This window comes from Phaenicophaeus curvirostris, chromosome 8 (assembly GCF_032191515.1).
Source record: "Phaenicophaeus curvirostris isolate KB17595 chromosome 8, BPBGC_Pcur_1.0, whole genome shotgun sequence".
In the NCBI taxonomy this organism is placed as follows: domain Eukaryota; kingdom Metazoa; phylum Chordata; class Aves; order Cuculiformes; family Cuculidae; genus Phaenicophaeus; species Phaenicophaeus curvirostris.
The window spans coordinates 23365923-23390515 of NC_091399.1; the positions used below are offsets into that span (position 1 = coordinate 23365923).

At 42.4% G+C, this 24593-nt stretch overlaps 1 protein-coding gene across 1 annotated transcript in view; it reads left to right on the plus strand.

Moving 5' to 3' along the window:
* Window positions 1-24010, plus strand: part of ZNHIT6 (zinc finger HIT-type containing 6) — a 32919-nt gene extending 8909 nt beyond the window's left edge. The window contains exons 6-10 of the mRNA XM_069862844.1: window positions 2593-2661; window positions 3487-3567; window positions 4199-4279; window positions 20587-20711; window positions 22355-24010. Of these exons, the coding sequence (XP_069718945.1) occupies window positions 2593-2661; window positions 3487-3567; window positions 4199-4279; window positions 20587-20711; window positions 22355-22440 (442 nt within the window). The 3' untranslated portion in view covers window positions 22441-24010. The remainder of the gene's footprint in view (window positions 1-2592; window positions 2662-3486; window positions 3568-4198; window positions 4280-20586; window positions 20712-22354) is intronic.
* Window positions 24011-24593: the final 583 nt, after the last annotated feature.

A 24593-nucleotide genomic window follows, 5' to 3' on the forward strand; every position in this document is an offset into this window, starting at 1 on the left:
TGAAGGGTATGAGGCTATTGAATTTTAAGCTTCTTTTTCCTTCCCTCCTTCTGCCCTGTTCTTGATCTATCTTACCTCTTTCTGCTTGCTCTTTACTGTCAGGCAAGAGTACTTTAAAGAGAGATGAAGTCATGAACTGCAGGTTTGGTATTAGCATGCTGGGAAAAATAATCAGTATTTCTGTTTTTGCCAAAGTGAAACTTTTCGACAAGGAATGATCTTTTTAACTTCAGCGTTCGGAATCCCTGATTCATATCTCTCTCTGTGCACTGTTCCACAGACTAGACTGTGCCTGGAAGGGGGAGGGAGGGCAAAAGTCTGAAAAGAGCCCTCTTAAGCTGATTATTCAGCTGCAGCGATGAGCTGAGTCTGCCTCAGTGAGCCCGCAGGGAGCTGGTCTGGCGTGTGAAATCAGAATGTGCTCTGCGACAGCCATTTCTGCAGACGCATAAAGAATGTTCCTAACAGCAGGTAACAGATAGCTCAAAGTACTTCTGGAATGTTTCTTTTTCAAGTGCCAGGTTTAGAGACAGCCGTCAAGGCCACGTCCATGCTTCTGTGAGCTGTGTCGTGGTTTGTCTGTTGACACTTGGGAGAAGAATTTCTTCCTAATGTCTAATCTAAATCTTTCCCCTTCCAATTTAAAACCATTCCCCCTCGTTCTGTCACTACAGACCCTTGTAAGAAGCCTTCCCCAGCTTTCCCGGAGCCTCTTTCAGGTACAGTTCTACTGAGTTGTATGCTGCACTGGGGATCTTAGCCTTCACTACTTCTTTTTATTCTAATTATTATCTTCTTGGAGCTCAGGTTCTTGCTTGCTCGTTTTTCAGTAAACACTAACACTTAGGGTTTTACTTACAGCTCAGGAAGTATAGTTCAGCTACAGAGCTCAGTTTTCCACTAAAAATAACTAGGTAAGAGAATCGTTATTTATTTGATAAAAGCCCTTCTTTATAATGTGCTTGCACTTAAAAATTGTTAGCATAGTTCATGCAATCGTAGAATCGTTTGAGTTGGAAGGGACCTCAAAGCCCATCCAGTCCCACCCTCCTGGCATGGACAGGGACACCTCCTGCTGGATCAGGGGCTCCAAGCCCCATCCAACCTGGCCTTGAACCCCTCCAGGGATGGGGCAGCCACCCCTGCTCTGGGCAGCCTGGGCCAGGGCCTCACCACCCTCATAGGAAAATATTTCTTCCTAAGATTTCATCTCAGTCTCCCCTCTTGCAGCTTAAAATCATTCCCTTTGTCCTGTCCCCATACTCCCTGATTAATAGCCCCTCCCCAGCTTTCCTGTAGGACCCTTTTAACTACGGAACTTAACTAATTCATTTAAGTTAGTTGAACTTAGCACTCAAGTTGGCTGGTTTGTTGCTGGATGCAAGTATCTTGTCTCTGCAGCCAGCTCAGACCTGCTAGGTAATGTTTCATCTGCCTGATAAACAAACGAAACAGCGTGTTGGAACAACACTATGTTTACTTTGATTGTGGTACCACAATTTTTTCATAGCTGATGGTGATTCTCTTGGGTATATGGTTCATGGATCTTCAGCAGGGTTTAAAAAAGGGAAGGGAGTCCATTAGGTGTTCTGTGCTTCACATAAATGTCTGGCCTCTGATTTCTAAATGGTAGTAGTCCTCTCCTCCCGCTTCCTAGCTCTTGCTGTTTGTCATGGGTGTAAAACCCCAAACCAGAGCATAGGGCCATATGCCGACCTTTTAGACTGTGATTTTTTTATAGGAGATCCTTTTAGGAAAATATTGTTAAACTCACCATTCCAAATGGGAGAATTTGGATCAAGGAGAGGAAAAATGCTTTGTCTTAAGTCAGTATTGACTTCAGCAGAGTTTCTGCAGATGAATAAAAAGGCTAAAAGAGATTTCCTAGTCTGGTTAAGTATCCTCTAAGTAATACTGCCTTTTTTTTAAGATCATATTGCACTGGAACCATGTCTTAGCAGCTTCTATTCAGGTGTTAATTCTGCTAGCTAGAAAGGGAAGAGAGTTATTAAAACTAACAAACTGGAGAAAGGAACATGATGTCAGTTTTGGTTTCTATGAAAAGCTTCATGATCTTACTATAAAACATTCATTTTACCTTCTTTTATCCACATTAGACCAAAATGCAGCTTCACTCCCTGCCCTCACTGTTGTGAAAAGTTGAGTCCCCAGTTTTGTGTAGGACCTGGCCTCAGCTGGGACCTCTGGCTGTCATTGTCACACAGGTTTGGCAGTTTGATAAGGTGAAAAGCAGTTCCCTTGTCTGAAACCAAAGGGCAGCTATACATAGGGAAAACCAGCTGGGAGATACTCTCTTTCAAAACAGTCAGTTGGCGATATCTTACCTGGATTTGTAAGGAACAGCTTTGCATCCCATAAGGATTTAAATTCGGCAGGGTCTGGGAGCATTGCACCATTCCAAGTGCATCTTGGCTTCTCTATGTGCCCCTTTTAGTCTTTGAAAACTCCATTCAAAATATTGACTATGTATTTTCTACTGCACCGTGGCTAAAAGCTACCAAGGTGTATGGTAGAAAACAACGCAGTGATTACCAGCTAACACTAAAAATATACCTTTCTTCTTCTTTTCAGGGAGGACAAGTTCTACTGGCATTTGAAGCTTGTGTTTCCTCACTGTCACGCCGAATACACTTTAAAAAGGTACAGAGTTTGCAAAACAGGTTTCTATAAAGTTTATGTTAGATTGCTGAAATGGAACAGCAAAATATTTTGATCAGTTCTTAATTATTTATATTATACAAGGTAAACGCGACTGTTACTTTTTGTCTTAATTAAAAGGGTATTTAAATTAAACAAAATGCTTAAAGTTGTGTAGTCCTTTCCTCTTTGAAAGCTTAAAGTTGTGTAGCCTTTTTGAAAGCTAACAGGCTTTTCAAATCAGGCAAAATGTGATTGCTATTCCTTTTTTCTGTGTGAACAGAGCACTTTGTATATTCTCATGGCGATATCCCGTACACCTAATGTATTCGATTCTCATGGAGCAGACGTTCAGCCAGATCTGCCGTCCCTCCTCGCCCGCACACGGGAGGTGACCCTCCTACAGGCTGAAACGCTTGCATTGTTCGCTTCGCGGGAAAGCCCACAAGCGGGTCTTGCAATGGCCAAAAAATAAGCTTTTGTTGACACATCCTTCTCCCACTTTCCTAGCCTGAAGGGGGATGAGGAGTATGTCTTTTTCTGCTTCTAGTGCTGTAGGAACACCGTGTTCCTGCTGCAGGGTTAGAAACCAGAGATATGCATCTGTTTACCCCATGTAGATGCCAGCGAAGTCCCAGTGTTGAAACTGAGATAAAGCTGTGAATTATCTGTGCTGTATCAATATGCATTTATGAGCCTCCCAGAAAGCGCTCGGTTGTGCCACTGTAGCGTGCGAATGTACAGCTGCTTCCAAATGACTCAGGTGAGAGATTTCTGTGTACAGGATGAACTATGACTTACGTATTTGATTTTTATCTTTGGTGAAAGGGTGCCTGATGATAGAACACTCACTGATATCCTTAAGCCCTACATTGATCCAGTGGAGTCAGATCCTGTGGTTTGTCAAAGGTGTGTATGAAATAACTTTTCTACCTCGTTTATCTAATGCACTAATGAAAGAAGGAAACTGTTCTGATTAGATGGCTTCAACCAACTATGCTGTCAGCACGGAGAGCTGAGTTCCTTGCCTGCAGTACAGGGAGTCACAGAATGGTTTGGGTTGGAAGGGACCTCAAAGTCCATCCAGTTCGACCTCCTGCCAGGAGCAGGGACATCTCCCATTGGTCACATTGCTCCAAGCCCCATCCAAGCTGGCCTTGAACACCTCCTGGGACGGGGCATCCTAACTTTCACCAGCAACTAATCCTGGAGGGTAGCCACCATATTTAAACCAAGAACAGATTAAGACTGTGGCATAAAGATCAAATAAAGCAGCTGTAATGCTAAAAAATGTAACCATAATTAACCTCAGCGGGAGTGACAGTGAACCTTTTCTTTAGAGTAATTAGAAAAGCATACCAGTAATTGTAGCCCTCATTTATTGGAAATACTCGGTATGTCGCAAATTATTGTCTTCATGAAGAAATACATACTTCTGACTGTTGAGGTACAAAAGGTATCCATCTTGTATAGATGATAGGAAGAAAAGTCATTGTATAGCACTGTTCCTTCATCTCTGTTGTATATTCTCTTTTTTCAGGTTAAAGATCTATACAGCGGCTCCTCAGTCAGACATACAGATCTTAATGAAAATAGAAAACAGGAGACAAAACTCTGTCAGGTGAGGTGGTTCTTCACTTGGTGTGCTTGTTAATTAAAAATAGCAAAAAGAAATAACACATTTCTCGGTCTTTAACATTACAAATGGAGATTGGATAATCTCATGAATTAAACTGCAGTGAGTAATTACCAGTCATTTTAAAAGTGATTTGAAAAAGTGGTATTTCTTTAACATGTCAAGACTGAAATTTCTGTGTCATTAGTTGAGTGGTAATTTCAGGTGACTTGGACAATTTATGAAGTGAGTGTTCCTCTTACCTGAGCTGCTTCAGCTCAGTCCAGTCCTGCAGCGAAGACAGGTTGGCGTTAAAATGCTGAGTTAGTGTATTGACCAGCAGGAATGTAGACATCCATTCGCTTCTGCAGGTTCCTCTGTGGATACGTTAACCTCCCCAAGGGAGAGGAAATGATAATTGAGGGGAGCTGTCTGTTGATATCACCACGTAAAACTTATGTGCTTCCCAGCGTCCCGTCACTGCATTTGAAGTAACGCATCTTTCTAATATTTACTGCTCACCACTTCATGGTACCGTATTTCTGGGTCTAGACTTTGAAGTCTCCAGAATTCAGATGTGTGCAGAATTGTTTTCTTTGTTTCCAGAGTAGACAATAATCTGGAAATTCCAAATTAAAGAAATTGTTGGTATAAATATCATTTTGAATGCTCCACCTCATCATTGTTACTGCGAAGGATATGGAACAGCTTCATAGGATCATAGATTGGATTCAGTTGGAAAATACCTTTAAGATCATCAAGTCCAACCATCCATCCAGCTCTGCTAAGTCTGCCACCAGACCATATCTCCAGGCACAACATCTACTTGTCGTTTAAACACCTCTAGGGATGGTGACTCCTCCACCTCCCTGGGCAGCCCCTTCCAATGCTTCACAGCCCTTTCAGTAAAGAAATTCCTCCTAAAACCCAGCCTAAACCTCCCTTGTTGCCTCTTGATGCCATTTCCCCTTGTTCTGTCACTAGCTACCGGGGAGAAGAGACCAGCACCCTCCTTGCTACTTGTAGACAGTGATACGGTCATATCAGAGCTTGTTGTCGTTGATCAGTGATTCCCAGTTAGGATTCTTAAAATACATTCTCTTCTTCAAACAACTGTAAATGACATGCTTCCCTGAAGCGTGGTGTGTTAGTTTTGAGGGGGAGGAAAGGTATGTTAAAAAACTTAAGTTGTAACTGGCCTTCTTAATTGTGCTTTATTCTTTCCCAGTGAGTACTGTTCAAAAATATGCAACATACTTCAAAATTAAAGCCCCAAACTCTTGATGGTTTTCATTTCTTTTCCTCTTTTTGCAATAGTTATTTGAAATCTGGTTGGAACATTTGCTGTCAGAGTTGTCAGCTAGAAACCTGGTAGTTTTAAGTGACGTGTCTTGACTGATTTCCGTTCAATTCCAGAATAGCCACATTCTAGATGGAGAAACTTTAGGAAAACTGGTATTATGAGCTACCCTGGAAAGCTCAAGGCAAAAGCACAGGGCAGGTGAAGTTTGCTCAGTTCTCTTTCTGTCTTCCTACTGTATCTTCCAATGTTCCATTCAGCACGGGCACTTCAGTCACGCAGACTGGATGCACTGCTGCACCTGCATGAAGAAGCCCTTCTAGAGCTTAACTCTGGGAAACGTGAGCAGAAACCATGTCCCACTTATGAAATATTTTTAATGCTCTTCTGCTCATCTTGTAATGGTGGAACTCATGAACAACTTGTCCCTTCCTCAAGTAATTAACTCGAGTTAATGCAGCAAGACCTGAAAATACATTTAATAACCTGCAGTTTGTGACTGGAAAGGAGTATTCGAGCAATGATACTGAAAATTTATTTGTGTTTCTTTCATTCATACACTTGTGTTTTAGTGCTCGGCTCTTCATCTTGCTTTATTTACATAGGAAGAAGAAATTGCTTTTGTAGTAGCAGGTGAAGTTCACCATTTCATATTCTGAAGCATGGTATGTGGGTTGCATAGAAGGCTAGGGAAAAAAAACAGTCTAACACTGAAGGGGATCATCTCTTGTGGTCATCAGTTTCTTTTGTAACTTAACCATTTTCCTCTTCTGAAACCTGCGTAATGTTTCCTCGGCTCACAGGCTTGTTGAGAGAGAATCCTTTATCATGAAGGTTTTCAGAAGAATCGCAGGAGTTGGGCTACACAAAGATATCCTGAAGGTTGAGCCTCATCTGTATTCCCAGAATCTGCTGTGTTACTTGATATTAAAACCACAGTAATTAGTATCTATCCCACTTAGTGAATGTGAAGTTTAAAAAGAACTCTAGAAAGTTAAAATAGAAAAGTGTTTTGGCTTGAGGAATGCCACTCCTCACTTGGAAGTTGTGTGAATCTTTTCGTGTCAGTTGGTGGAGTGGTCCCAGTGCAGGCAGGTCAAGGAAGTGGCGTATTGAAAGAAAATTCCACTTATGAAAGGAAAGAACAAAGTTTGTTTGACATGGTGGGACTGCAGTGTCAGCAGAAAAGCATCTTCTGTTGACGTAAGCTCTGTCTCTGCCAGCAGGCGCTCTGAGCGCGTTAGGCCAGCGTAGTTGTCGTGACAAAAGCTCTGTGAGGGAATTTAAAATCTTACTGTGTTGGCCTTGCAGAAGAGAAGGCTCCGGGGAGACCTTAGAGCAGCTTCCAGTACTGAAAGGGCCCCACTCTTAGCTCAGAGGCATTTCCCATCCTGTGCCACCTCATTGTGTGGGACTTGAGGCTGTTCCTGCATGGCAAAATCCTCTTCTGTCACTGTGGGCAGGCTGGAGGAGAGGGATTGGTGCACTCTGCTAATACGTATGAGTCTACATCAATGTTGTGTTATCCAAACTTTCCCCTTTGCCCACCAGAAACATTCCTTCTCCACCAGCCCTAGATAAAAGGAAGGCTGTAAATACACATTGTTGAATCGGATGTTGGTTTTAGGCTTAGCGGAAGCTTTTGAAAAACATACTTTTCATGCTAATGATTATGTCTTATTGAGGAAGCACAATGGTGTTTCAGAGAATATCTAAGCAGGATTATTATGGGTTATAAAACGTTAGTCTTCTAGTTCTCAGATAAGTATGTAGCAGAAGGGTTTTAGTATTTCCTGCAATTGTTTATGAAACAGGAGTTTGTGGTTTCGTTTGGGCTGTTTTCTGTGTTTCACAGCAAATAAGCTTCTTAGTTTGAAGGTCCTTTGCAGAATGCTTTAAATTTTTTGGTTTTCCTTGTATTCTTTCTCCAGAAATATAAATTAGCCATGTAGTCCACATTGCTGCTTCCTCCCACGAGCTCTGCAGAACTTCAGATGGCAGCTGGGTAAATCTCCTGGTGTGCAGATATCGTGGGTAGCTGCCAAATGACACAGTGCTTGCTTCTTCCTGCTGGGTGCCTTTTGTCATCAGTGGTGACAGTTCTTAAAGAACTTTGTGATACGCTCTCCTTTCTGTCTTCTCTAAAACCAGATTCTAAGAATGATAGAATCTTAGAACGGTTTGGGTTGGAAGGGACCTTAAATATCATCCAGTTCCAACCCCCCTGCCATGGGTAGGGACACCTCCCATTGGATCACGGGCTCCAGCAACTTCCCTGGGCAACCTGGGACAGGACCTCTCCACCCTCATCATGAAGAATTTCTTCCTAATGTCTAATCTAAACCTTTCCCCTTCCAATTTAAAGTCATTTCCCCTTGTCCTATCACTCCATGCTCTTCGAAAAAGCCCCTCCCCAGCTTTCCTGTAGCCCCTTCAGGTACTTGAAGGCCACTTCAAGGCTTTTCACTCTTGGAAGAGCTTATTACGACCTTTCAGTACTGAAAGGGGGCTTAGAAGAGGGATGGGGAAAACTTTTTAGCAGGGCCTTTTGCGATAGGACAGAGAGCAGTGGTTTTAAACTAAAAGGGAGATATAGACTGGATATAAAGGAGGCGTTTTTTATGATACATGTGGTGGAACAGTGGTCCAGCATGTCCAGAGAGATGGTGGATGCCCTCGCCCTATGAACATTTGAGGTCAGGTTGGACAGGGCTCTGTGCAAGCTGATGGAGTTGAAGATGTCCCTGCTTCTGCAGGAGGGTTGGACTGGATGGGCTTCAAAGATCCTTTCTAACTCAACCCATTCCATGATTCTTGATTCTCTTCTCATTAACTGCACTTACTTCATAAGGAATCTTGTGAAGGAGAGTTTGAAAAAACAAGTGTTACACAACTCCCTTCTTCCTTTAAAACCTTGGTTTGGAAAAAATCTGCCTTTGAAAGGGTTAGAATAGTTTTCCGTTTGGTGGTGCTTGCCTTTATCACCTGTTATGCAATATTGAGTTCGTGGTTGGTGTCCGTTCTCTCCTCGGCTGTAACTATTCCAAGAAAGGTTTAACTGCTGCCTCTTGGATGATTGTTACAGTCTGCGTTCTTTTATGAAGTAGTCTTTTTCTTTCTTCAGGATAAATTAGTGTCCTGACTGTCTTCAGTCCTTTATTTGGGATGCTTTCAAAGTGACTTCATATGGTAAGAGTATTGCTTTTTCCACTAAGGAAAGATGCAACTGCCAAATTATACAATCTGCTTTGGGAAATACACCTTCTTCTTTCCTTAGAATTGCCTTATTAGGCTTTGTGTAACAAAAAATCCCACCAAACCAGCCCCTCAAGAAAAGAATTCCTAAATTTAATCCAACAGACCCTTGATATTTATTATAAGTTATTGGTCAGCATGGTTGGGTTTTTTTTTTTTTGTAACTGTGGATATTTAATGAAAATTTTATTTACTCATCCTAATAGTATGTGATTGTCCTATTTCTTGGAGAGAAATAACTGCAACAGAATCATAAAATCACAGAATGGTTTGGGTTGGAATGGGCCTTCAAGCCTATCCAGTTCCACCCTCTGCCCTGGCCAGGGTCACCTCCCACTGGATCAGGGGCTCCAAGCCCCATCCAGCCTGGCCTTGAACCCCTCCAGGGATGGGGCAGCCAGCACTGCTCTGGGCAGCCTGGGCCAGGGCCTCCCCACCCTCACAGCAAAACATTTCTGCCTAAGATCTCCTCTCACCCTACCGTGACAATATTTAGATGCTTCAAAAATTTATTCTGGTTGGCCTTAAGAGCTTTGCAAAGCCCACTGCTTTTAATGGACCATGATCTCCAAGGAACTGGAGTATAAAGCAATGCCAGGCTGTATCCTATAGCTTTCCTCTCGTAAAACTGCCACACCATACGGGGGATGCGTATGGAATCAGCTGTAAGCATTGGTTTTCATGTCAGTACTGGTGCAGCTCATGCTTTACTTCCTCAGAAAGCTGAAAATACCAAAAACATTGTGACATTGGCTGGTGCACATGAGAATACTGGCATGTTTGCCACTTCATTCTTGTGGACCACAGGGAAGCAAATCTGCTAAATAAGTATCAGAGGTTCTTCTCTGCGAAATGCCATTGCTTTATGGTGGTGAATGCTTATTTTACTTGAACCGATCCAGCGCAGTTGCTTCCCAGAAGGCTGGATGATGTTAATAATTTTGGAGGACTTCCCTGTCTCAAGATCAGCTGGCAGAAATGAGAGTTATTTCCTTGGATGACTGAGTTCTGCACTCAAAGCGAATTATCTTTTCTAGTCTATTGTTTCTACATAACTAAGGCTTAGATCACATTAGTAGGTTGGAGGAGTCATAGTCAGATGTAGGAAGCTGAAGTAAGTTTTTTGCTTTAGCGTGTGCAAAAATGCCAGCAGACTTCTAGAAAGTCATCTTGGAATTGAGAGTTATAGAAATGTAATGGAGCCAAATAGTTTTGAATGTAGTATCTATATGGGATTATTTATCTTCCTGTCATTCATGGAATCATAGAATGCTTTGGGTTGGAAAGGACCTTTACTGATTTAATAATGTCTATTAGATCTCTGTTTTGTCGGGTGCTTAAGATTATCGAAACCTTTTATATTTAAATACGTTGGAAGTAGTCTTGAAGGTTGGATGGGGCTTTGAGCAGCTTGATCCAGTGGGAGGTGTCCCTGCCCATGGCTGGGGGGGAACTGGATGGGCTTTGAGGTCCCTTCCAACCCAACCATTCCGTGATTCTATGTAAAACCAACAGAGCTTGCAGTCTTTGCTTGCTGCTTATCAAATGTAATTCAGTAGCTTAAAAAAAAATCACTGCTCTTAATGTTGTGCGTGGATCAATTCTTTTTATCATCATATTACGACCTCTTTTCAGAAATACTGCTTCATCTAGCAAAACAAATGTGCTGGAATTGGTGCGTTTAAAGCATTATTTCCTCCTCTGCGTTTTCTGTCACTCCTGAGAAGTCGAGGTGGTTTATTTAAGATTCTCTAGGCTGTCTCAGGAAGCGATTGCTCTTCACATTTGTGCAGTACGTGGTGTATACATGAGACAGGAATTAAGGATACAAATCCCTGGCTGAACTGCTGGCCTTGGCATAAGTTGGAACAGACCCCAAGCTGGCTTTAAGCGATGCCAGCAGAAGATTGACAGTAGAATTCTTTCCTCCTCTCTAGCTCGCAGCAGCTGGCACAAAGGCAGCTCTGCCAGCTTTACAAAAGCAGGGAGCTGGCTTACAATAGTTATTCTTCACCACACAACTGCAGTCAGGCCCAGGCGACTTTGTCCTGTTCAAGGGGAAGTAGAACTTAGTCTGCAGGCTGTTCCTTAAACACAGCACTCCTGTGTGTTCATACTTGCTGCTGGTTTTTCCCAGAGCGTTGGGTTTTGTTTCGTGAGGGTTTTTTTATATCAGACCTTCAGCTTTTCCTACAGAATACTTTCTTTCTTGTTGGTCATTTCGGGCTTTCTAATTTTCCAGCCATTTCACTGTCATTTTTCACATGCTGCCTCTTTGTCTGAACATCAGTCTGCTGACAAAAGATTGGAGAGCAACAGATCGTAGAATCATAAAATTATTTGTGTTGGAAGGGGCCTTTAAAGATCATCCAGTTCCAATCCCACTGCCATGGGCAGGGACACCTTCCAATGCATCTAGTCGTCTGGATTAGTTCAAACAGGTCCAACTGTGCATGTTTACATAAATAAACAATGCTCTGTACATAAATACAGGCTGATTCCTCTCTAGTCCCTAGGAGAGATGGCAGGGTGGAACAAATGGCAAGACTTGTTCTCAGAACAGTCCTTCCTAGATGCACACGTCTCTCAGAAAGGAGAAAACCTGCCTGCTTATAGCTGCACACGTTGCTTCCATGCTTCAAGCCCAGTTAGGATGTAGAGAAGGGGCTGCTGTGTAAGGATTAGAATTTGGGGTCCACCTACCTGCTTTGCAAATGTGAAGGGTCTGAAGGTCTGCTTATAGAACACCACCTGGTGACTGGACAGGACAAAGCACTGGCTGAAGCCAACACTAACGCTTTTATCATTAGCTCATCCTCCACCTCTTTACGTACTCACATATTCCTCCTCCAGAAGTGGTCTGGAACTAACGCACCACAACACAGCCTGCAGAATTTTGGAGCAGAGGCTACAATTTCTAATAAATCTTTGTGCAATAGATATCTCAGTGACTCTCTAGCTGGGACACTCCAGAAACCCTAACGCAATCCCATTCATTATAAACCAGTTAATCCAAAAGAATTCAGGAGGGGTTACAAAATGCTGGATTGTTCCTTTAAAAAACAGGCGCCTGCTGGTTCCTGAAGGAATCCCTTTCAAGAAAAAAAAAAACGATTGCTCAAGATAGTGAGATGGACAAATTCTGTTCTTTTTTGGAATCATCCCAATGATCTTCTCAAAGGTCAAGTAATTGTAATCAGACGTCATAAACGTTTTAGCTATGCACGCTACAGATTCAGACCATACATACTTCTTATAGTCAGCAATGACCAGCTTTCTGCTCTTCATCTATGTTGTGTAATACAGCATTTCAATGAAAACCCAAAATAGATAGGAAGGAAAAGTGACTGGTTTTTACAGTAAAAGCTGCGTATGCTGGCACATGGGCCACGAAGATGACCTGAGGGCTGGAACACCTCTGCTTTGAGGACAGGCAGAGAGAGTTTGGCTTGTTCAGTCTGGAGAAGAGAAGACCCAGGGAGACCTTAGAGCAGCTTCCAGAGCTGAAAGGGGCTCTGGGAAAGCTGGGGAGGGGCTTTTTCCAAGGGCATGGATTGATAGGATGAGGGGGAATAGTTCTAAGTCAGAAGGGGGAAGATTTAGATTAGATATTAGGAAGAAATTCTTCACAATTGTGAAGGCGTATCAATGGGTTTAATTCAACTGTATCCATCTGAGTTGCTGTTAAAACGTTTTTCTGAAGGTAAAAGAGTATTTGCTGCTAGTTTCTTGGAAGAAAAGCACACACTCAGATGCTGATCTAAAGTTAGCCAAGTTTCTCAGTTTTGGGGACTAGGCAGTGCAGGGAGGCTGAAGAAAAGAGGCTTCTAGGAGCAAAGATAAATGCGTTCAAGTTTGAGGGTCGTTGCAGGGATAGGCTCAACCTGGGAGCCGCAGAGCTGTGAAACACGGCAGCGTAGCTGTTGGCGTTTCCACAAAAGCGGAGTGGAGGAGAACCTCTTCACGTTCCAGTCAGGAAGGAGAAAACCTGTTATTTCCTCGTGATGCTGCCAAAGGGGAATCCCTCTGGTTTTTCTCTTTCTTGACGGAAATGAGCTTGGGCTGATCGCTTCGACATCGCCAAGGAGGGAGTTGACCTTCTTGCTTGTTTGCCAAGAAAATAATTTGTTTTCATTATTTCATAGCTCTTCCTTTCCATTGTAAAGCGTTAGTAACCCCTTAAGGGAAGGTTTGCGGCACTGCATTTCCCATGCAAATAAGTGTAAACTTGTGGATGCGTTTACACCATTTAATGTAGAGTTTTAGAGGTGTTCAGGCTGTCTCCGTATAAGCTTAATTCAGGAAGTTAGAATTTACTATCTAGGGATCCGTAATCACAGAAGTATCAGTTCTTCCCGTTTCTGAAGTGGTTGTTCATTAGATTAACCCAAGCATAATAACAGAAGTATTGCCACCTTATTTCTCTTTAGCATTTTATTTCTGTTTGTTATCTTTGTAATTCTTACTTACGTTAATTAAGTTATCAAATGAGATTTGATCCAGTAGTTTTCTGAACTTGATGTATTAAGAGGTTTTCATTGCATTCTTTGGTATTCTTTCATTCACACTCTCCCCCTCCCTCCCTCCAGTAATGTTTCATGAGGCTGCGTAAAAGAGGTACTGTAATTAATTCACTTTTTCTTGGTGGTCATGCCAGTATTTTCTTAATGGTACAAGTTATCTTGACTTCCCTGCATTTTTGGGGAACCACCCACCGCTTTCAGTTGTACTAAAGCAGGGAGATTGAGATGAGATCTTAGGTGAGAAATGTTTTCCTGTGAGGATGGAGAGGCCCTGGTCCAGGCTGCCCAGAGCAGTGGTGGCTGCCCCATCCCTGGAGATATTCAAGGCCAGGTTGGATGGGGCTTGGAGCCCCTGATCCAGCGGGAGGTGTCCCTGCCCATGGCAGGAGGTTGGAACTGGATGGGCTTTAATGTCCCTTCCAACACAACCCATTCTGTGATTCTATGATCTTCAGTAGTAAACCCACTCTCTTTTTAATAACTTTCCCCCTGTGAAATTCCGTGTTCCCTTTAGGCCTTCTGGCCATCACCAACTCATTAGGCTGTTTTGTGCCTTAATTTTAGTCATACAGAAGCCCTACATGGTGTCCCCTTTTTGGTATTTCTGCTTCTATACCCCTTTAAGATTTGTAACCCTTGAGTAGCTTGTGGAGCTGCCTGGCTTCTCAAAGTAAGTAAATTCCTCTTTGTGTAGAGGACTTGCTGTGATGAACTTGGATTACAGCATCTTCACTTTTTGTTCCTTCTTTTCATTACATCTTATGAGATGGGGAAAGTATTTGCTTTCTTGAAGTTCAGGATCACTTTACTTCTGCAGTCTTTGGACCAAATTTTACTGAATCCAAGAAACTGACATTTGCAAGCTTCACATTTTCCTTCTGTTCTGTCATACTTTCTCCCATAACTAAAAGATTCAGAACGGTTTGTACTGTGGTTAATCTTAGGTCCTTGGATCTCTTAGATCATTCTTGTGCTTCCTGAATCGTTTTGCCACATCATTCTTGATACCAGTTTATTCAATTATTGCAGCAAGTGCCTTCCCTGCTTTATGGGTTTTGCCATCAGTGGTGATGTTGATGAAAATTATATATTTTTTAATGATTGTCCTTAAACAAGATTTACTGTAGTTTTTCCTTTTTGTAATCGCCTCATTCTCCAGAGGTTTGAACAAGGACAGCCTTTGTGCTTCAGTGGTAACATACTTGTAGTCTTATTTTGCTTATCTCTTTTCATACCTTTCTATATTTTCATATATTTTCTAGGGTAAAAGGAAACAAACCATTCAGAGTTTCTGGACATCTACTATCATGCCCAGTAACTTAGTTGACAGTTGGTGTTCCTGCTGTCTTCACTTGGATATTATTCTTTTCTCTTTGAACTCCCTTAAATATGTTTGTAAAAAGAGGGTGTATTCTGTGAGGACTGGTTTGTTCCATTTTACGCTTCTATTTTCAAGCAGTTCTTCAATTTCCCCGATGGAATGGCCTCTTAGAGCCCATGAAAGAGAGGAGACTGTGGATCGATGTACCTTGTCTTACTGAAGTCTTTGTTTGAGGATGATCTGTGGCCAAAATATGGCAAGGAAAAGGAACAGCATCATGGCTTTGTTGTTACTTGGAAGTACGTTTACACATTCTGTGTATGTAGGCGTTTTTAGGAGATGGTGATAACATCAGAGTTGCTTTCCAGGTACTTTTCCTGGTACGCTGGTAACTTTTCTTCCTGTCCTTTTTCAGCTGGTTCCCAGCAGGATTTTTGTGCCAAAGGGTTGGTAAGAGGAGGTGTCTTGTCTTCATTTTCCTTCTTTATTTTTATTTTTTGGAAAAAGGACATTAGTGATGGCAGTGTTACTGAAGGTGAGAGGGTAGATTGAGATGAGATATGAGGAGGAAATTGTTTACTGTGAGGGTGGTGGGTGAGGCCCTGGCCCGCGTTGCCCAGAGCAGTGGTGGCTGCCCCATCCCTGGAGGGGTTCAAGGCCAGGCTGGATGGGGCTTGGAGAGACCTGATCCAGCAGGAGGTGTCCCTGCCCAGGGCAGGAGCGTTGGAACTTGATGATCTCTAAAGTTCATTGCAACCCAAAGCATTCTGTGATTCTATAGCTTGAAAAGGGATTGGCCTGGCATCTCGCCTGTGTTTGTAGAGGTTGGGCTGTGCAAGTATTGATGATATGGAGGAGAGGTTGGTGAACATTAGTGGAGGCAAATTATGGAGGTCCAAGCCTGGGGGGGAAACTGAGGACCAAGAGTGGAAGGAAGAGTTAGCAACCTGTGAAATATTTGTGTAAACTATAGTGTAATTATTTTCACATTAAATTATTAATGAACATGGTTCCTACCCTTCTTCCTTAAAAGTGTGTTTGGGCAAAGTAGGGACTTTCACATTGTTCTAAGAATTATGTTGCAAAGGAAATGTTATGACAAGTAATTTCCTTTTTTTGTTTCTCAGTTCTCCTCTTTTTTTTTTTGCTCATTGAATTTTCTAATTCTTTTTCACACATATGAGCTAACAAAACTCACTGCGTTCCAGGTCTGAGAACGTCAAAGTTCTGGTGACAAAGCGAAGTATAGAGCAACTGTGCATTGTTTCCGTACGTGGTGTTTACTCTCTGCCATACGACTTGCCTTTGCTACCTAATTCAAGAGTGCACTTTGCTTCTTCCATGTTCACCAAAATCATAACCACACGAAGAGGTTATTCACCACTTAGGAATGAAAATCCATCTGGTAGTTATTATCTTTGCTTTGCTGCAGCACTTCAGAAGGAGCGCTTGGGAGAGACTTTAAATGCTGTGCCCACTCTTTGCTCTCCTCTAGGCCTGTGCAGATACCTCGGAAGTGCCACCTTCTTTTGTTTTGGGGAGAAAAAAATCCTCATTCTTCTTATAAGTTAGTAGAAGTTTGCATTGTGGATCTTCAGGCCCGCAATCGAGAGCGTGATTTATTGTATCTGAATTACGCCAAGTAAATACCTCGATCTTTCCACTCAGTTCTAGGAAGAAAAATCATCTTTGTTTAAAATACACGCAAGGATTTTAGTTGATGTCTCTCACAGGAAAATGATGAACATCACTATACAAATATGCATTTTAGTCATATTTGCAATTAGTTAGATGGTTGAAACTTGTTTGCTTTCTTTTCAGTGTCTAGCAGACTAAAGAAATAACATGGTTCCAGTTTATCTTTTAATTCCAGATTGCAGATTTTTCTTTATTATTATTAAAATCAAAGTTCCTGTAGATGACATCCAGGAAAACCTGATCAGCAGGGAATTTCCTGCTGTCTGAATTCATGGAGACAAGTCACGGCGCTGCGGTGATAGCCACGGGCTCCATTTGAGGGGAGCTGCTTGTGATTCAGTGACCTAATGCGGCATTCCTGCCTGTGGGAGACAGATTAGGAGATGGAACGGTTGAATTCCTGGAAGGTGGTAGAATAACTATAGATAGTGAGAGTATCGTTTGCAGAACCTCGTAGATGCTATCAGAAGTGCAGAGACATTAAAGGTAACGAAGGCGTTCATAGAGCAAATGGAACATCTGGGAACTGCTGTGGGATTGCTGAATCTTGTTAAATTTCTTCAATTGTCACCATTTTTGTAGGCTTTTAAACTGGCTGTGCTGGCAGGCAAGCTTTATTTAATTTTTGTCCTTTAAAAAGTAGTTATTGTTATTTCATCCCAGCTAAAACCAAAAGCTGTTGTCTGCCAAGATTGTCTCTTTGTGGCCCTTATAAATGGAGTTGTCTCATTAAGAAGAAATCCAGGCCTATTTCTCGCTTCGTGACAGAGGCACAAAGCCTCGTTTGGGGCAAGAAACTAATCAGGGAAGTGGGTGTCAGACAAGGAGGCTGAAGAAATGTGTGAAAGAGAGAGAGAAAATAGGTGAGGAGGAAAGAAGATTGAGAAAGAAGGGTGCAAAGAAAAGTCCCGTTGAACACAGGGAAGCTGCAGTGCAGACAATTTGTATGAACTTGGCAGTCAGAGAAAAGGGAGGAGGGAGAAGGTTTGGGAGAAAGAGGTGACGATGGGGCATTCAAGGTTCTGTCAGGGTGGCGAGTTCATTCAGAGCCAGACTGATCTTCGAATCCATCCTGTCACGAAAGGCCAAAGGAGCTCCTGTAGGATGACAGCCCCCATTAAGCTGTTCTGTGACCGGCCCTAGAAGGTGGAAGAGGCCAAGCGAAAGGGCTCTGTTTGCTGTCATCCCTTTTACTGGGCTGTTACTTGAAATTCACAGCAAAAGAAGGGTCACATGGGTTCTTGCTCAGCAGGCTACACAGTCCCAGTGATACAGGACAAGCAGGTAAAAATGGTGATAAAGGAGTACCTGGTAATGTCTGGTTACCAGGTTCCTCCTGCTCCACCTGGGGGGAGACCACTTCCCTGCCAGTTCTCAGGAGGACCTTCATTCCAGCACTACCCTGCATCCTCAGCTCATCCTGGTGAATAATCAGTACAGGAAGTTACAAGAGTTGTAAAAATGCCATTTCTTTTCAATTTTAGTTTTTCTCCAAACAGATCTAGACTTTTCATAAGCAAAAATTGAAATTGCGTGCACTTCTAGGCGTCTGGAAAAACCTTACAGCACAGTCTTTGTCCATAGGTCTGTGTTTTTCACTCTCTGGTGCATGCGCAAAGTCTTGGGGGTGCTGACTGATGAGATGCTTAAGGTGCAAAGCTCTGGAATCCCCAGCATAAGAAGTTTATGGAATGTTGGAACAGGTCTAGAGGTGGCCACGGTGGTGATCCAAGGGCTGAAGCACCTCTGCTGTGAGGACAGGCTGAGAGAGTCGGGCTTGTTAAGCCTGGGGAAGAGAAGGCTCCGGTGAGACCTTAGAGCAGCTTCCAGGACTGAAAGGGACTCCAGGAAATCCCTCACAATGAGGACAGTGAGGTGTTGGCCCAGGTTGCCCAGAGCAGTGGTGGCTGCCCCATCCCTGGAGGGGTTCAAGGCCAGGCTGGATGGGGCTTTGATCACCCTGATCCAGTGGGAGGTGTCCCTGCCCGTGGCAGGGGGTGGAACTGGGTGGGCATTGGGGTCCCTTCCAATGCAAACCATTCTCTGATTCTGTGATTTGTTCTATGACTCTGAGAGAACCTGAAGTATCAGTCGTGCTCAAGAGCTGCCCTGGATTAGACTTTGGAATTGAGCGACAAGTGCAAATTTTCTTTTGAGGTCTTTTAAGCCTGCACAGACAAGGAGGATGGCAGGTGGATTAGCAGAAATCCTCAACTTGCACTTGTGTATAAAGCAGAGAATGCGGTAGACTAAGGTCTTTTGGACACCAGAGACAGTTTCAGAAAAGTTTAAGAGAGAGACACATTAACCTCCTTTGTTATATTTTCCCTTGCAGTTTACAGCCCACATTATGCACTAAAAATTTGGATGTTTTCTCTGTCAACCAATAAAATTTACAGCTTAGAAAGATAAAGCTCTGATTCAGTGATCTAACACTTCAGTAATTTACTATCATAAAATAGTTTTAAGTACAAATGTTTTATCTTATGCCAAACTGGACAGTAAAGATGTTTTGTCTAAAACATGAGATAATGGAAAGTGTATTGTGGCATGTGAATTACTTTGGCCTCTTGGTGGTAAATGTTTGCTTAACCAGAAAAGAATGTGTTGAGGTCCTTGCCAAAGGAAAAGTATCGCCGTGCTTTGCATTTAGAGTACTGTAAATAAAGCAGTAAATATGTTTCTCTTCATGTGTGTAAATCCACAAGTTATGAATGCATTCATTTAAGAAGAAATGTAATACACTGTTATCCCTTTTAAAGGGTTTCGGTAAGGAGAGGTCGTAATTACTTTGGGCTGAAAGAAACACGAAACCAAATATTTTCATGATGATTGAAGTTGAATAGGAGAGAGAAATAGTTTTTGCTCAAACTGTTTCCCTTAAATCCTAAGAACTCAAATCCTGTTTTACCTTCAATATTCTTGTCTGCTGACTGCTCTGATGTCCTGTTCTTAATTGCACGTTACTGTAAATCGTAAAGGATATGATTTCCTTTACCCTTCCAGCCTTGGGTTTGGCAGAAGAAATCCCAACTGCGTAACATGTTAATGAAGAGAGAAAGTAGAGCAGCCCGGGGAAATACTCCACTTATTGCCCACAGCGTATTTTGGTTTCAAACTTCACTTGCCTTTAACTGATACAATAGCTTAGTGGTAATTCAATCATGCTGATTACAGAAAGAATTGCATAACTGGGATTGCAGTGCAGTAATATCGGAGCATCTGTCAGATGTCACGGTTAGAGCAGTGACAGCAACAGGGTTTCACTTTCAAGAGGGCTTTGAAGTATCCCTTCCTTTCCCCAAAATCCCACGTCCAGATTTCCAGTTAGAGACCTGGGAGAAAATATTACAATTCTGAGCAATGAGTGTGGAGGAAACGTTTAGTTTACTTTTTGTTACTGTGGCATCATTCGTTACGCACCCGGCTTCGCCCCGCGGCGTGAAGAGGAGCTCTTTTCTGGGAAAGGACTGGGCTTCCGAGTCATAGAATCATAGAATAACCAGGTTGGAAGAGACCCACCGGGTCATCGAGTCCAACCCGTGCTCTCGGAGCACACACGTGTGGGGATTTCTACAGGGAGCTCTTGCAGATGGTGCTGCAAGCAGGGATTTGCTTGCAAAAGGAGACGTTGTACCATCTTTTGCACATTATAACCCCAATATTCTGGGTATCGGAGCCTTTGCTTCAACAAAACCAGAGCTCTAGGTACTTCCAGTATACCTGTGCTTGTTCGGATATGCTGCTTATTGCCTCTTCCCACTGATAGTACATAAACAAACATGATAAATGAGGTGTGTTGCTCACCATGTAAATGAAACCTGTAGTGTTTAAGCCTGCAAGTAGAACATTACATGTTATTTTTAGTTTAGACTCTCATTTTGGTAACCATATCCATTTTGATAACCCTATGTCCACATTTGGTTTTGGTAAAGATACTCTTTAAGGACTCATAAAACATTTCAGCCCTTAGAGAAATTTGGCTTTGATTCTCCTCTTGTTCTTATGCTTTGGTGTTAAGAGAGCTTAAAAAAATGATGTAGTTGGATAATAAGACTGGACACAAGTTGAATCAGAAGATAATTCTTCTGATCATGATCTGAAACTCCTGGGAATTGACACGAAGCTGTTTTTTGCCTTTTTCCCCCCCCAGAAAGCGTACGTTATGTCCTTGGTGGTATTAAAATCCAAAATAAAATTCCCTGTTGTTTTTAAGGTACAATGAGCTGGATGCCAGTAGAAGTCTCCTAGACAATCTGAAAGGCAAAATAATCATTGAGTATCCAACGTTATTTGTGGTCTTGAAGACACTGAAGCATGACATGGTGGTACTTGGCCAAGGTAAGAATATATTCATGTCCTGCTATGCTATTCTTAGATATTTTACTTAAATAAACAATAATTAGGAATACACCTATTCATACTACAAGGAGCGTGCAGTATATCTTGTATTTCCCTCTGAATCTAAAAGATTGCTATAAAAAAGCTGTTGTGAATGCTCTCTCTCCAAACTGCTGGCTTGATGATTTACATCGTAAGCTACATTCTGTGTGTTTTTCCTGACTTACTGGTGCTTGGTTCATTTTTTGTGCATTTTTAGTCACTGAGGTAAAACACCTCTTCAGGCTTGGGCTGAATTTTGTACATGGCAAAGTTTGACAGAGCTGGTTACTTCTAAAAAGTCTGCAGCCGGTTTTAGGATGGGAAGGACTGGGTGATCTTAATTTATAGGCAATGCTATCAATGCCATAAAAATACACTTAAATAAAAACCATAAAAATACACAAAAAATCCATAAAAATACATTTAGCAGGTAATTCCTGTTAAATAGAACTTAGCGTAGCAGACTAAACTCAAGCTAAAATTTGTCTGGCGAGCTTCCCTGTGAGTCAGAAGATTGCCACGTCCTTTTATGTGATGTTTTGATGCTTGACTTGCTTGTAGCAAAACCTACAGGTGCTCCAATTTCAGCATACAAGGTCAGTCATGGCTGAAGATAGCAGGGGATTACAGGAGCTTTCACAGGATTTAGGGGCAGAAACAATCCTTACTTTGCGCATTGCTCACTACATATCTGGCATATAAATGTTAATTGATTATACACTGGATTTAATGTAGACAAAATGTGACCTCCAATGTTTCTGGGTGAAATGCTTTTATTTTCTTGAACAAATTCCATCGCAGCTGTACAGGTGCACGCTGTGTCCTACGTGTTATCTGCGTTTGCCAGCTGTAGAACTTATCTAGACAGGACAGTAACGATGCCTCATCAGCTCCCTTTCAATAGCGTCTCATTAACGAAGCATCTGACGCTTAATGCTCAAAACCTTCTTTAAAGTCATAGTTGGATCGAATACTGAAAATAACAGTGAGAGCAGAGTGTGAATCATGGCTTGGCTGTGGTTTATTTTTGTGCTGTTCGAGTGCCACCAAGCAGTGGCATTTGGTGACCTCACCACGTGGTGACCAAGGTCGGGGCTTGTTAAGGAAGAGTCTCAGGGTGTGAGGCTGGAGGCCACTTTGGGAAATGAGTGCTTCACGATGTCATCTCAGCAGAGCACAACAAGTTACTGCACAGCTTTAACTTTGTCAGCTTTGGCTCATGGATCCACACAGCTTAATGCCATCTTTGGGATGCTGGAGCACATGGAAGGAGCACATAGGTGCATCATCTTAATTTTCCATCGCTGTCTCAGTAGTTCCTCATCTTAACTGAAATGCTGACAGAAGGGTAAATGATTCGTAACGTATTATAGTTTTTAATATGTGCATGTAGCAAGCCAGAAAACAGCATTTAAAACAAAGAAGCCAAGAGAACAAGTGGAACTGGATGGGCTTTGAGGTCCCTTCCAACCCAAACCATTCCGTGGTTGTATGAAATTGTGATTAAAAAGGAAATAAGATGTAGAACTGCTTCTGTTTGATGAGCAAACATCATTGCTGTATCTCATTGCATGGGTTTTGTTTGTGTCCTACACCCTCAGATGCCAGTGAACCTGCAGAGAACTCGGACAGCGAAAGTTCATCGCTTTCATCTGTAGAAGAAGGGGAAATTCGGGACAGTTCGTGACGGTTTGTTGAGAGAAGAGGGTGGAATAAGCCTTTATAATTTTAATTAAAGCTTTTTTAATACTACTGAATTCTCAGAGGTTTGGTTTGGCTTCCTTCATTAATGGCCACACTTCCAAACTGCCTGCCTGTTTCAGGATTCAGTAATGTGTATTTAGGGATTTAAACAAAGAGATGGAGAACTGCTAGTTCCAGACAAATCCGATATTCTTATTGAATTGCACTCTTTTTCCTATGTATCTTTATTCAATCAGAGTAACCCAGGTTGAAAGTTTCGAGTTAATTTCAACAATATATGTTTTCCTTTTATCCTAACAGCTCAGTACCTGAGTTTAAATTCTGATTGTGTATTTGTATTTATATGTGGATTTGAGTCTTAATGCTTAAATTTACTGAAAAACCCCACTGTTTTTTTCATTGGATTAATTTTCTTTTAAGATACCTCCTTGTCATGCTGAGCTGCTGCAAATGATCTTACTTTACTTTTTACTTTAATCTTCTGTGGTGACGTGGGGTGGCTGCCCCATCCCTGGAGGGGTTCAAGGCCGGGTTGGATGGGACTTGGAGCCCCTGATCCCATGGGAGGTGTCCCTGCCCATGGCAGGGGTGGAACTGGATGGGCTTTGAGGTCCTTCCGATGCAAACCATTCTGTGGTTCTATGACATTTAGGGTACAATGTAATTTTTTTTTCTGGTTTGTTGTGGCTATTTGTTTAATCTTCCACCCCAATCTTCTATAGCAGCGTGGGGTTTAGAATCAGCAGGAATGGATACATAGTCACTAGTGCTAATATGTTAGACTTCTAAACGATGTTTATGTTGTGCATTTCATTACTGGTTTATCTGCTGCAGCCAGATGTTGCAAATGCCATAGAATCACAGAACGGTTTGGGTTGAAAGGGACCTTAAAGCCCATCCAGTTCCAACCCCTGCCATGGCTGGATCTTAAAGGTCTTTTCCAACCTAATGATTCCATGATAGAACGACTTGGTTGGAAAAGATCTTTGAGATCATCAAGTCCAACCATACCTCAGTCAGTATTGGTCCTCTGCCCACCCCTTGTTTCACTGTTTGTTTTTTCTCTTTCTAAAGGACTGAGATTCCTCGCTATAGGTGCTGCTTTCATATTTTTTCAGTTCAGTGAAAGTGAATAAGCTTTTCCTAATGAGTGATTACTGCATGCTGACTTAGTAGCCACAAATTACTCTAAACCAGTCTTGAACCCATTCATAACAACGCCAATAAAAGAGCAGAACAGCAGAACTGCCACAGTTCATTTGCCAGCAAATGTCTCATCTGGAGTAGAAGCGTGGTGTTTCGGTTGAGATTCGTAGCACGCAGTGGAAGTTAGAGTGCTGCAAATATTAGTGTTGATCTGCATGTGTGTGTGATTAGGCTTTGGCTGAGGAGCGCAGATTGATAATTAGCATTGCTTTCCTCCCCTCTTGGAGGTTGTCATTAATTGTATGAAGGGGTTTGCCCGCATTCTGATATAAATCAAGCCTAAGCTTCCTTGTGAGCCAAACACAAACGTAATTTGCTTTTAAATAAAGATGCTCCTAAAGCTCTCCTGCAGGTTTAAATCTTCTCCTATGTTAAAGAAGGCTTTAAAAAATTGTTAAGCAGCGTTCCTATGTTGGTTACTGGAACTGGAATTCCCCAAACAAAGCTGGAAATAGGCTTCCAGAGTGCAGGCAAACTGAGAGTAAAAGCCTTGGTGATGTTTGCCTTTCATTCCTTGGTTACTTTTAGAATTGTAGAAAGGTTTGGGTCCGAAGCGACCTTAAAGCCCATCCAGTTCCAACCCCCCTGCCCTGGGCAGGGACACCTCCCACTGGATCAGGGGCTCCAAGCCCCATCCAACCTGGCCTTGAACCCCTCCAGGGATGGGGAAGATACGACTTCTCTGGGCCAGGGCTTCCCCACCCTCATCCTAAAGAATTTCTTCCTAATGTCTAATCTAAGTCTTCCCCCTTCCAATTTTAGAGCTAACAACTCCATCTCTCTCAACCTGTCCTCATAGCAGAGGTGCTCCAGCCCTCGGATCATCTCCATGGCCTCCTCTGGACCCGTTCCGATAGTTCCATCTCCTTCTTATGTTGGGGATTCCAGAGCTGAACACAAGAGTCCAGGTGAGGTCTCACCAGAGTGGAG